The sequence below is a fragment of the Crocodylus siamensis genome, chromosome 1 (assembly GCF_052110815.1).
Source record: "Crocodylus siamensis isolate JL-2025a chromosome 1, ASM5211081v1, whole genome shotgun sequence".
NCBI lineage: Eukaryota > Metazoa > Chordata > Crocodylia > Crocodylidae > Crocodylus > Crocodylus siamensis.
Window position 1 is genome coordinate 393,447,480 of NC_143395.1, and position 13,233 is coordinate 393,460,712.

General features: G+C 41.0%; 1 protein-coding gene across 3 annotated transcripts in view; it reads right to left on the bottom strand.

Moving 5' to 3' along the window:
* Positions 1 to 13,233, bottom strand: part of DYNC2H1 (dynein cytoplasmic 2 heavy chain 1) — a 464,482-nt gene that overhangs the window by 329,443 nt on the left and 121,806 nt on the right. For all 3 annotated transcript variants that reach the window (XM_090030141.1, XM_090030133.1, XM_090030125.1), the window contains exons 56-62: positions 9,463 to 9,576; positions 5,473 to 5,633; positions 4,723 to 4,846; positions 3,807 to 3,928; positions 2,906 to 2,992; positions 2,434 to 2,560; positions 221 to 362 (exon numbers count right to left, since the gene is read on the bottom strand). In XM_090030141.1, the coding sequence (XP_089886267.1) occupies positions 221 to 362; positions 2,434 to 2,560; positions 2,906 to 2,992; positions 3,807 to 3,928; positions 4,723 to 4,846; positions 5,473 to 5,633; positions 9,463 to 9,576 (877 nt within the window). The remainder of the gene's footprint in view (positions 1 to 220; positions 363 to 2,433; positions 2,561 to 2,905; positions 2,993 to 3,806; positions 3,929 to 4,722; positions 4,847 to 5,472; positions 5,634 to 9,462; positions 9,577 to 13,233) is intronic.

Consider the following 13,233-nt stretch of genomic DNA (forward strand, 5'->3'; position numbering starts at 1 on the left):
ATCCCCAGACAAGAATTAATTCTGTCACTTTCCTCTCTGGAAATACTATATTCAGTAAGGCCACTGACCAAGTTGTACCTCCCCATAATAACAATAATTCTATTGATCATTTATGTGTGCTATTATTTTCCAAAATGTATAAACAAAAAGGCATAGCACAATTACTAGTCTCTCTCACTTTTTGGCACAGCTTTGTTTTTAATGAAAATAAAATATTTACTTTCAAGACCAGCTGACTTTGTCCATTCATCCAAGCTGGCTTTTCGCTGATCCTCTGGAGCAGCCGAAAGATAGGTAATAAAAGCAGCAGCCAACTGAGCTCTTTTAGGTAGAGTACTTAGTTCATCAGTTATCTCTGCAACCTAAAAAAAGTTTGTAGCATATGTCCGTATTACAAAAAATAAGCTATATTAAAAGAATCTTAAGGGTCCAAAAGAAAACACTCAAAAGCTATGAAAAGCAGCCTTAACTCAGCACCCTGAGACACAATCCTTAAATACATGTTCACTTGCTTTTTCCAATAGCTAGATAACAATCCCAGTCTCATCCTCAGTTCATATCCCAATGTCAGTTTTCCTCTCCCCACAAGTACAGCCTCAAGCTCCAGCTTCTCCAGCTTCTTTAAATCTTTTTCTCCCACCCCAATGTAAAGATGCAGCTTTTGTCCCACAAGTATTCAAATCAAGCAGTTTCGTCCACCACATTGATTGTCCAACCACTGGGGTATTAACAACACAAGAGAGAGACACTCTGCCTCTCATGTCACGTGCTCAGAACTAGAGCTAGTATGGCCCACAACAGCCCAGACCTGTAACAACAGGGAGTCCTTCTAGTTCTGGGTTGCAGCAAGCTCAGTGTGGACAAAGTCTTCAGAAAATGTATCTGCTACAATATATGTAATGAATGGTTAAAGTCTGACAGGTATAAGAAATTGAAAACAAGGTGCTATAGTCCGGAGTGTCAGACAACCATATCAATGAACAGTGCTACCTTCTCTACCTACAATACAGAGTCCAGCAAATGTTGCATGCATATTATAGTCATAAATATTTGAGCCATCTGATGAAACACACTTATCTTGTACCTCTGAATACAGAATCTATTCTAATCACTACACAATCTCTGCTTTAAAATATTGTAATAGTCTTAAGATATCAAGAGTTTCAAAGAGCCGCTACGTTAAAAAAAAAAAAAACAAGCTGACAAAGAGAAGTTTCATTCTTTCAACCCAGGCAGGTTGAATCTTGGGTTTCAGACACATCCAATTTTCATTAAAGTCATCAGTGTCTTTCTACTGATTTCTAAGGGAGCTGAATAGAATTTTTTTTTGCCCAAGAATGAAACTGGCCCCAGCTACAGAATAAACAACACCAAGAGTCGAACCAGTGATAGATTTTATAGTTTCATGTCCCACAAACGATTACAGATAGATTCTATAGGGATGAAATCCTTTCAATGAGAATTTGCAGAAACACAGAAAGAAAATACTGTTTTCTAAAGTGTACCCAGTCATCACTACAGGCTGAATTAAACACTTATAAGTTTAAACTTCATAGAGCAATGCAATTTGTGGTGACTTTTTGATTTCCCAATGTAAAAAAACTTCATGGGCACCCCTTCTGAGAAGATGGGTCCTCAGTGTTCACAAAGGTCTGTTACCCTCGAAGTTTCAGGACAAGCACCCAAACTTGTTAAAGCTTGGCCATAGCAACTGTCACATTACTGCTGTGATTTAACAGTATTACCAGTTCCACATCAAGGAAATTATAATTTATCCCATGAAGCAATTAACATTATGCACATACCACATCTATCACTTAAAATAAAACATCCTAATAAAAAACAGAAGAAAGCTGCAAAATAATTTTTAAAGAAAGTTAAAATTGTGAAATGGAAAATTAAGTGGCATTTAGGAGCTGCAGTGGAGTGCCCTTTAACCTGTACTCCATACACACGGCAAAATACAGCAAACTAAACAGTTGCATTTAGGAAAAGGATACCATAAAACCTGTCTATGACAGGATTGTAGAGGATTAGAAACAAGTTAGGTCTGAGACAGGTTTCCATTTTATAGGGGTCTGCTATTTCCATTTCTGCATTAGAAAATTTCCCCCAGTGGTGTAACACGGGGGTGACCAGGACACCAGACCCAGGTGGCAATCCTCAGGGATATACAAAAATAGCAGCAGCTATGCTGCCAGCCAACGTGCTACAGCCAGAGCACAGATGCTGATGCTTAAGTATTCAGTTACACCTCTTTTTTTTCCAGCTTATACCAACTAACTATACATGATTCCCCATGAGGCAGGTTGGGACTATAAACATTTTCCAGTTTGAGCAGGTTTCCAGCTTTTATAGGCTCTATCTTAGATAGGTTTCATTGCATAAAGTACGAATTAATGGCATATGTATTTTTTTAAAGTTTCAACAAACCTGTATGTTCCATCTCTTGTGCTCCCTGTCAAGCTGATTAATTAGTACTTCTGCAGCTTTTAGTGTTTTTTGTGCTTTAGCTAGTTCTGCTTCAAGTGTGGCTGCTTCTGTTGTTCTACTTTGGAATCTGTAAAACAATTACTAACATTTTTATGCCACTATGATATATAAGTACTTGATGTGATGCTACAAAATAGAAAGAGGTATATTAATTAGCTCTCAGAAAAGTGGATCAAACATTAAAACTGAAATAAAGATAACTATCTGTTTTTTATACAAAGGATGACAAACAGCTTCTATATGAACTTTTCCTGAGTCTTAGGGAAATATCTCCATGCATTTCAAGAATACTAGATTAAGCAGCCCAACTATATATTTTAAGCCCCTTCTAGGAAAGTATCCAAATAAAAAAATCAATAAATAAAATTATTATAAAAATATTCTAAAGATACATGGAGGCAAACCAACATACTTATCTTTCAGTTCTGATACTTTCTGACCAACAGAGCTAAGCAGATCTTCCAGTTTTTGTTTTCTGTCTTCAGTTTTCTTTAGGTTCCTAAAAGATAATCAATTGTTTGATTAGAACAGTATATGCAGATCCATGCCTAATAAAAAGAAGAAAACAGAAAAGAACAACAGCTTGGTACTAGGAGGCAGTATTTGGGACCTCAATGCCCAAAGATACAAGGTTTCCTCAATTCTCAGGACATATAAGTTAACAATGTCAAGTTGATTCAAGTTGAATTTTTTTCTGCCATTTAACATGCGGGGAAAGCCTCTCATCTTGGAATCAAATAGGAGGCAGCAGAGGGACAGTCTGGAAGCTGTCAAAGGACCAGCTGGAACAAGGTCTACTTTCCATAAAACCATGCTAACTTAAATTAATTAAATATCTAACCTTTAGTCCGCATCAACTGAATTCTGTATTGTCTTTCGATTATTTTGCCTAACTCAGAAGTACTGCAAAGTACCTGATCCCAGTTCTTTACACAGGCAGAAATATTTATTCAGCATGTATGTATTTTTTTGCCTCCTTTTAAACCATTTTAATATCTCTTTTATTTCATCCATATGATTTCTAAGATATCTTATGTTCTTAATATATTGAAAATTTTCTTCTTTTTGTCCTTAGACTGTCAGCCATGAATTCAGCCTGTATTCAGCTTTTTAAAATTAATTTTCTGCATTTTGTTTCTGCACTTCTAGTTTATACAACAATAGTGTTCGCTTTGCCACTAAATGAGAACAGGCCTTTAACCAAGTTTGTCAATCATGTACTATCACTGTATATTACCACTTTACAAAAATAGTAACACTATGGATATTTTTGGAATTCTGAAAAACTGCAAGGTAAAGCGCATCTTACTCACGCCTGCAATCCTGCCTGTTCTTTTTCCAGAGGTTGAATTCGTTCCAAGACATAGGAATACTGGACATTGGCCTTAACCCAGGCTGCTAATGGAGCAGCTGCAGCACTGGCTCGTTTAGCATTCTGAAAATATAATAGACAGTATTTTTAAAAGGTCCTTATTAAATGTTACACACAAACGCAGGTACGATATACTATATTGGAGACTACCAATATTGGCCATCTGACTCAGAAACTTGTCTTTCAAATAAAAGATCTAAAATTGTTATAAGAAGAGATTATATCTTAGGCTCTTATTCTGCGCTAAGAACAGAGTGGGTGTGGAGCCCCACTGAAGTCAAGGAGTTCTATGTGAGTGCAGAGTAAACAGCACCACACTTCTTTTCTTTACAAAAGCAGGGACTTCTTCCTTTTAGAAAAGAAGGAACTAGGGTTACAGAATTCCTTTATAAAATTAATGCTGGCTTGATCATTGTTCAATGATTTAACATCAGTCCCTTTTGTTAATTAAAACTAGAGGGAAGAGTTTGACTTCAGGGGGACCAGCAGAAGCAGTTTGTTATAGTTCCATAGGCCAGAGCTGTGTGGCTTTGCAACCTTGAGACTGCCCTAACATAAGGTCTCTGAATTCTTCACTACCCCATAACATCATTTCTCACCCATCCCTGCCCCACTTTGAAACAAAATCCCTTATACTAATGACCCGAGGAAAAAAAACAACAAAGCCACCACTGGCAAATTTTCTCTCTCTTTCTGTTGGCAAGGAGTTCCCCTGTAAAAGGAAAATCTTCTACTATTTCCCATCACCAATACAACAACTTGGAGCTATTTATAAAGCACAAAGTATGCTACTTACAAATCTGGTACACTGAAGAATCTAGACTTTTTTTTTTAATATAATACAATAAGCGTGTTACCTTTGGATCAAAAGATGCTTTGTTTTTGGATAGGAGCTCTTCTACACTCTCTCTTATTTCCTTTGGAATGTAACGGGCATCAAAGGTTGCAATATCTTCTCTCACTCCTCTTTTGGCAAGGAAACTATAAATAGTAATAGTATTAAACTGAATAAAGAAGCATTGGTAACAAAGTTAAAAGACCCCCTATGAAACTAGGATAATTTAAAGAGTACTTTGCTGGATACTTACCAGTTCTATCCATAACTAGAAATATCTTACCTTTTTTTATTAAGAATGGAACTGTTTTCATTCAACAGCATTAGAAATTGTGGAAATGGACAGAAGATGCATGTACACTAGTGTTACAGTATTACACCAATGTAAAAATGTAGCAAATACATGACAAGCTTCTAAACTAGAGTAGCTTTGCCCAATCTGGTTTAACTCAATCTGCCATAGAATTATTCCATAAAGTTTCAGAGGTAAAACTCCACCAGTGTAAGTTGTATCAGTGTAGGTGTAAAGTATTTCCATTTATCCCAGGGTAATCATTTGCTAAAAGCAAATGGCTACCTCTGGATAATGACACACTTGTCCTTTCTTGAGCAGTGTGTAATTCTCATTGGTTTACAAAACTGGTGCAAGTTACACGAGGGTCTGTTCTGGTTTGCCCATTTCCATGATGTGAACCTTTTGCAAAAATGCAATAGGAAATATCTGTCATTATAGATTACTGTATTAACATACTAAATAAAAATTTTAACTTACCTCTTCATGCTTACCCATGATGTGTCAAAAATCCCCATTAGTCGTAAAACACCCTCTAGTATGTCTCTGATAATATCTGGGGGTACTCGTAGTGACCGGATTTCTGACAAAGACTCAGGCTTTATATTTCCAACTGCTAATTTAGCTTCGTTTACCAGCGGCTATCAAAAAAAACCCACCCAAAAACATAATTGTTATATCCGCTGCAGAAAATGGAACATTTTTGTCCTCTGTTTTTAAAGAATTTTCCCTTGTGTTTCACCTTTTTATCTACTTCATTATAGCTAATGATCTTTAACTTGTATTCACTTGTGCAAAAGGAATTTTATAAAAGCTAACCAGAAAGCATTTACCAACCAAAAGAATTGATATGGATGTTATACAACATGTATAATGACCTGGAAGATGGGATGGAGTACACAATCAGCAAGCTGGGGGGAACAGTAGATACACTGGAGGATAGGGCTAGAATTCAAAAAGACCTAGACAAATTGAAGGATTAGACCAAAAGAAAACTCACAAAGTTCAATAAAGACATGTGCAAAGTCCTGCACTTAGGAAAAAAAAATCCTGTGTCCCAGTACAGGCTGGGGGCTGACTTGTTAAGCAGCAACTCTACAGAAAATGACCTAGGGATTACAATGGACATATGGAGTAAGAGCCAACAGTGTGCCCTTGTTGAGAAGGCTAAAGGCATACTGGCCTGGATTAGCAGAAGGACTGCAAGCAGGTCAAGGGAAGTGATTATTCCCGTCTATTCAGCACTGGTGAGGCTACATCTGGAGTAATGTGTTCAGTTTTGGGCCCTCCACTACAGAAAAGGTGTAGACCAGGGGTCAGCAACATTTTTGGGCAGAGCTCAAAAAACACCCACAACTTCAACTTGTAAGATATTGGCATGCCAGGGGCAGATGGCAGGGGAGCTATAGGGACCCGATCCTTGTTGTGGTAGCACAGCACTGTCCCCTTCCCCAAGATGCGAGTCAAGCAAAATGCTTTCATGTGCCATGCTCCGCCGGCACGCATGCCAGGGGTTCCCTACCCCTGCTGTAGACAAATTGGAGAGAGATCAGCTGAGCACAACAAAAATAGTTGGGGGGACTGGGACACATGATTTTTGAGGAGAGACTGAGGAAACGGGGCTCATTTAGCCTGGAGAAAAGAAGACTGGGGGGGGATTTAATAGCAGCCTTCAACTACCTGAAGCAGGGTTCCAAAGAGGATGGAGCTAGACTTTTCTCAGTGGTGGCACAAAACAGAACAAGGAGCACTGGGCTCAAGTTGCAGTAAGGGAAGTTTAGGTTAGATATTAGGAAAAACTCTCTCACTAGGAGGGTAGATAAGCACTGGAACAGCTTACCCAGAGAAGTTGTGGAATCTCCATCCTTGGAGATTTTTAAGACCTGGCTAGACAAAGCCTTGGGTGGGATGATCTAGTTGGGGATGGTCCTGATTTGAGCAGGGGGTTGGACTAGAGAGTGAGGTCCCTTCCAGCCCTAATTTTCTATGATTCAATGATTCTATGTTATAATGTTGCTATTCTTTTCTTTTTATGCTCCTCAGTTTTATAAATAATATAGATAATTAGATAAAGAATGCATAACAAATAAGTGCCATATTTACTCATACACCATGTCCCCCTGGATAAAACACAGGTCCTATTTTCAGAAGGCAGAGTAAAGAAAACATTTTTCCTGCCAGCAGAATAAACACAGGCAGCTGCAGTAGGAGGTAAATGCTTGTGGCTACTCCATTAACCCCTCAGTTGCTAGCTAGCATTGGACAATTTTTCCATAAGCAGCAATGTTTTCAGCAGCAGAGTCTGACCCAGCAGCAACTTAAGAGTATGCATTTAATAAAGTGAAATGTGAGAACAGGGGAGGAAAGGAACATGCTAAGGGACCCCCTCAAGCTTCTGGTGGAGTAGACCTTTCTTTGCTCCAGTAGAAGCACTGCTGAAGAAGCTGTCATTACCATATGTCCTTGCTTAACATGTGCATCCCAATTAGCAGCAGCTAATAGTTGGAAAAGGTGTGCATGGTATACAAGAAATTATGGTACTATATAAATTCATACACCATGTAAGCCACAAATGGTACAGGCAGCTGTGTGATATGTGAGACTTGGGAGCTCAGTAAAGAGAGGCACTGAAAGAGAAGCCAAGGGGCTTGAGCCTACTACCCAGTGCAGTAAAGCAGAGGCAGGAAGCTGCTGCAAGAGGAAGTGGCAGGTGTCACTGCCAAGAGTCAGGTTAACCCTTCTCTGGCCTTGCAGCTGCTGCCAAATTAAGGGCTTTGGATCTTCATTCACTATATAAAACTGTAGCACTTGTGGGACCTGGAAAAGTTAACCTGCTCTTGGCAGTGACACCTCCTCTCACAGCAGTGTCTTGCCCCTACTAGGCTCCACACAAGCAGCAGTTCATGGTTCCCTACCTCCATTCTAGACCCTCAGGGTGCAAACTCCACAAGGTACACCTCTGGGGGTGGGGACCACAGATGCACTGAATGCAGGGCTTAAGTTCTGGCAAAATGTTGGCCACCACTACAGAAAGGTACCACTGCTTCAGGCTCATGTGCCACAAAAAGGCATCTCTTCATGTCTAAGTGAGCCAGATGATAAACGCTAGTCAAAACTGTAGCCCCACAAATAGAGTGAGGATGCCAAAGTAAATTATCATATCAAAGGATTATAATGCTTGCAAATCCTTCCTATGAAGCAGGTGCATGGAAAGGGACTGAACCTGCAGTTCTGTTCCGCAGCTAATGCAGGGTTGTACTTTACCAGCACAATTAAATCTCAGATATTATTTCATATAATAAAATAATTTAATTCTTAGAATTTTACTCCTAGAAGTATTCTCCTTTGTATTAGTTCTAAAATGGCTACATAAGAGTGTCGATTCAAACTGAAGAGATTTACCCAAAGAAAATATCTCCCATACTCCATTAAGCAGCACACCAGTCAACACGGCAAAAGCGAAACCAGAAATGCCCACCATGGCACTTCCAGTTCCACCGAGCCCCCATGGGGCAGGGAAAAGCAGCCTGCATGGGGCCCTCCTCCCTGTCCCCTGGCACACTAACACCAGGGAGGGGCAGTGGCTCACCGGATGTGGCGGGAGAGGCAGCAGCCCAAACAGGCAAAGACACCTGTTTGGGCCTCTCGTGTAACCAGGCATATTTTGTTGTCTGGCACCCCACAATCCCCAGGAGTGCTGGGTAACAGAGCTTTTGCTGTATATAGATTGTTACCGTCAGGAGGAGAGGAGGAACAAGGTGGGAAACTATGGGCTCCTATCCACGTACACAGAGCCTGTTCCAATGTGCTGGAAATCCATCACGTCATAGCACAGAAATTGATGCACTATGGCAGCCTTTCACATTACATGTCTCAGCAACCCTGTGCGTCTCCATGCTGATAAAATGGTAGCGAAGAACTTCGATATAAAACATTTGATGAGCTTTAGTTCAAATCACTTGAACATCATTTTTCAGCACAGAGATGCTGATACATATGATGTGCAGATGCTTTTTAATTAGTGCAGCTTGCTAATTCAAGCACTTGGCACCACATCCTACAACACATGTAAAAATGCCCTACATGTCAAATACATTTGATATGTATTTTGGAAAAAAACAAACACTTTTGCACTTCCACAGAATTCTTGTACTAAGCTCCAATTAATAACACCTATTCCAGACCCATTTCAAGGAGTCAGCATGGGGGTAGCAACTGAAAGTGTGTGGTTTGCCTGAGAAATCATTATTTTACAGAAAGCAAAAAGAAAATGAATCAGCTTGAATCCCAAATTGCAAACTGAGAGGGCAAGGCTGGCCCTTAGAATAACCTGAGCACATTTTTGCATATAAATTTGAGAGAAAATAAATATGAAATGCTCTAGTGAGTTTTCTAGAGTCATCTTGCAGAGTAGCATTGCAGTCCAAGTTAAACAAGGCTTATCTCTTTATATTTTTTATCAGTTCTCACCTGAACCTGTTTTAGTTCGTCATCAATTTGTCTTTTCCTTTCTTCAATTTCTGCAGCTTCTTCTGCTATTTTGTGCTTTATTTTTTCCATTTCTGTTTTTTGCTCACTTGCATTCTGTAAGGGGAGAAAGGCAAATTTCATTTTCTAAACTTGATCATATGGTACTATTGTAGTTTGAGTTTTTAACTGTTTTTAAATCTTCCTTATATCTCTGATATACATAGAATTCTGTATAGAGAGACTATATACATAGAGGCTTCTCCTGTGGCTGATGGGCCTGGGTCATGACCTAGTAAAAGAAAAGCTGTCAGTTCAGGTACTACCCAGAGAGGTGGTAGAAGCTCCATCCTTGGAGGTTTCCAAGACCTGGCTAGTCAAAGATTTGGCTGGGATGATCTAGTTGGGAATGGTTGTGTGTGGCAGGGCACAGGTTGTGCCTACCATTTTAAGGGCGTGAGCAGGTTGCAGATCAGCCTGCAGGTGGGAACAGACCCAGTCAGGAGCATCACATGGCACCCAGGAGGCTGCCTGACTGGTGTAGGGCCAAGCAGTCAGAGATAAGACAGGCCCTGAAAGCAGAACCTGGCAGTTGCAACTCGGAAGCTGAGGGGTGAACATCTCCTGGCCAGAGATCTGCTGCTCCAAGGACACCTGGGGGTCAAAAGTAAGAACTATGGGGATAGAGGAGGTTCCTGAGCCTGGATAATGACCTAAAACTACACCCTGCTGGATTTGCATGGTGTGGTGAGGCTGCCTATGGCAGGGCAATCTCCAGACATATATATGCCTCCCTAGTGAAAGGCGAGTATGAGGCGCCAGAAAGCCACTGCCCCTGCTGTCTTGTGGGTGATCCAGTAGAGTGGCAAGGCTAGGGAAGCACACCCTGACAGAAAAGCACAAGTCCAAAGCTCATGGAGTGGGGCGTGAGGCCCAAGAAACGTAAGTGCAGAAGTTCCAGTGAGGGGGTGTTGTGTGAGCTGGAAGCTGTGAAGGGTAAGGTCCATGGGGGGCCTGAAGGATTGAGCATAGGTTGGCCAGAGTAGAGGCCCAGTAAGGCATAGAGAGAGAGAGTGAGCCCAGTGAGGGCAGAACAGTGGGTCCAGGAGGCATCCAGAGTAACTATGTGGTCCATGAGCCCAGAAGTAGGACCTATATGAGAGCGAGGGCTAGCTGCCAAGAACCTACCCAGGGAACCTTGACTGGCCAATGCAGGGGCCAAGTCCATGAGGGTCAAAGGGCCAGAGTGCTCACTGTGAGGGATGGCCAGAGCCAACCAGCTGGAGTCCCAACTGAGCTGAAGCAAGGCCAGGGCCTGTGAAGCCACTGCTGAGAGGAAAAGGGGCTTAGTGGGGTTTGCAGCCCCGGATGATGGCAGAGGTTAGGCTGCCTGAGTAGGAGGGATCCAGAGTGGGGTCTGAATGTTAGTTTGGAATATAGTGAGGCCCAGTGTGGGGCCAGAGCCATATAGTAATGCCATCTGCGAGGCATGGGACACAGTGTAGGGATGGGACAGAGCCATGTATTACACCCTCGGCATCGGGGTATTAAATGAGCAGCCTCCTGCCTAGAAAAAACTACTTCTAAGTTACATCAAAGGTATGGCAGGCGAGTCAGGTGGGCAGAATGCCCTTTATACGTGAGTAGGCCAATGACTGGACCAGCCTCGAGACAGTTCAAGCCTGCTTTGAGCAGGGGATTGGACTAGATGACCTCTTGAGGTCACTTCCAACCCTAACTTTCTCTGATTCTAAGTCTTTATTCTGAAGTGTTCGTGTGTGTATGTGTGTGTGTATGTCTCTCTCGTCTCTTGCATTAAACATAATTTACCTGTCTTTCAGTCATTTCTGACCATCTTTTCTATCCTACATCATTCATTATCAAGATAACTCCTCCCTGTTCAACCCTTGATGTCAACATCCATGGTCTATTTGTTACATTTTCAAATAAGAACCTTCAAGCTTTCACCCACAGCACCACACATATTTGGAAAGAATTCTACATAAACATCAGCAAGCTACCTAATAATCCTCTTTTAAAATCCTCCTTAAAATCCACCTTTTTTATTATTCCCACAAAAAATGACAATAGTTATAATGCTTGTGTGCTAAGACCACTGGCTAATGATAACCAATACCATCTTACTGATTTTCATATTTCACAACCTGTACGTATTCATGTGGTATCTCTGGTCTTATACCTAGACCATAAGCTTTTGGGGACAGGAACCATCATTTTGTTATCAGTATGTATACTACCTAACACTATAGGCTATGAGTAGATCTTCCAGGTAATGCAAACAATAAATAATGAAACTGTAGTCTATGTCACAGGTGCTAAGTAAACAACTCCCTTTGAAGTACACTGCACCTTTAATATCAGGCCTAAAATATATATACCCTACAAATGATAAAAATAAATATGGTAGCATAACTTAATAAGGATGATAAGTTTTAGGATGGAGAACAAGAATGAAACACCTGTGAAATTACCATGGTTTAATATCTACTAACTTCAGAATAAAATAAACAGCTGAAGAAGTTACAACAAAACAGTTTGAAATGCAGCAAGTATTTTTCAATCAGTATAATCTGTAATTTAATATTTAAATATAATGAAACACAGGCAAGTTAAAAATGACCAAACGCCACAAGTGACAAAATTATTAAAAATTATAAAATGTGTATTCATCTAAAGAAATAACAATCTTATTGACATTTGAGAGAATTTAAAATCGATTCCTCTAAGTCAGGGGCAGGCAATTATTTTGGGCAGAGGGCAACCAGCCCCCAGGCTGCATTTTGCCCACCCCTGCTCTAAGTCCTAAAGCTTCTAACATGTGTCCAGCCTGTTAGCGAAAAGGATTTCCCACTTAAATTTCAAATTAAGGTTTAAAAGAATGCTTATCTTAGCTCATCTTCAAATGAAGTATTCAGAACGAATTGTGGCTCAAGGCTGAAGAGCAAAGATTCTGAGGTTAACACAGATTTCTATACTCTATTGCAGGTGTGGGCAAAGTCCAGCCCAAAGGCCAGACTGGGCCCATTGCAGACTCCATTTCCCAGCAGCCCCTGCCCACGTCACTCCAGCCAGTCTCCATAAAGACCCCATGAGAGGTGGGGCTGTGACAGTGCAGGGCTGTGATGGCCTGCAGTGCTCCCCGGGTCTCCATAGAAACTAGCCCAAGTGTGCGGGTAGGGGCTGCTGGGAAATGGAATCTGGCCACTGGCCAGATCCACCATTTTGCCAACCCCTTCTCTATATTCAGCTAAATACCACAAATCTTACTAGATAAGGCCATTTTTTAAAGGTTCCTAATACGATCTACTCTAATATTCATGAGCCTCATTTTATCTTCTATTTAAGCTACATTTTGTCCTAAACCAGTTCAAACTGACAAAGGCCCACTAAGGCTAGGGACAGACATTACACAAAACCGGTTTAAGTGATCAGAAACTGATTTAAACCTGTAACAGGACATAAGCTCAGTGCATATAAATCAGTTTCAAAATGACTGAAAGTAGTTTAAGATAAACCTGGTTGAATGTAGTATCAGACAACTGATTTGGGTCTAACCAGTTGATAGAACTTCTGTCCCAGACCTCTTCCTGGTTTAAGTTAAATCAGAATCCTCCAGCATCCCAGATGCTTTGCAGCCCTGGGCTGGGCTTTCTGCTCCAGAGAGCAGGCCTGGCCCTGCCCCTCTCCTCCATAGCTGCAAGGAGTTGGGAGACTGCAGGCACAACAGTGTCCACCTAGCTTCCCCCTTCCCTA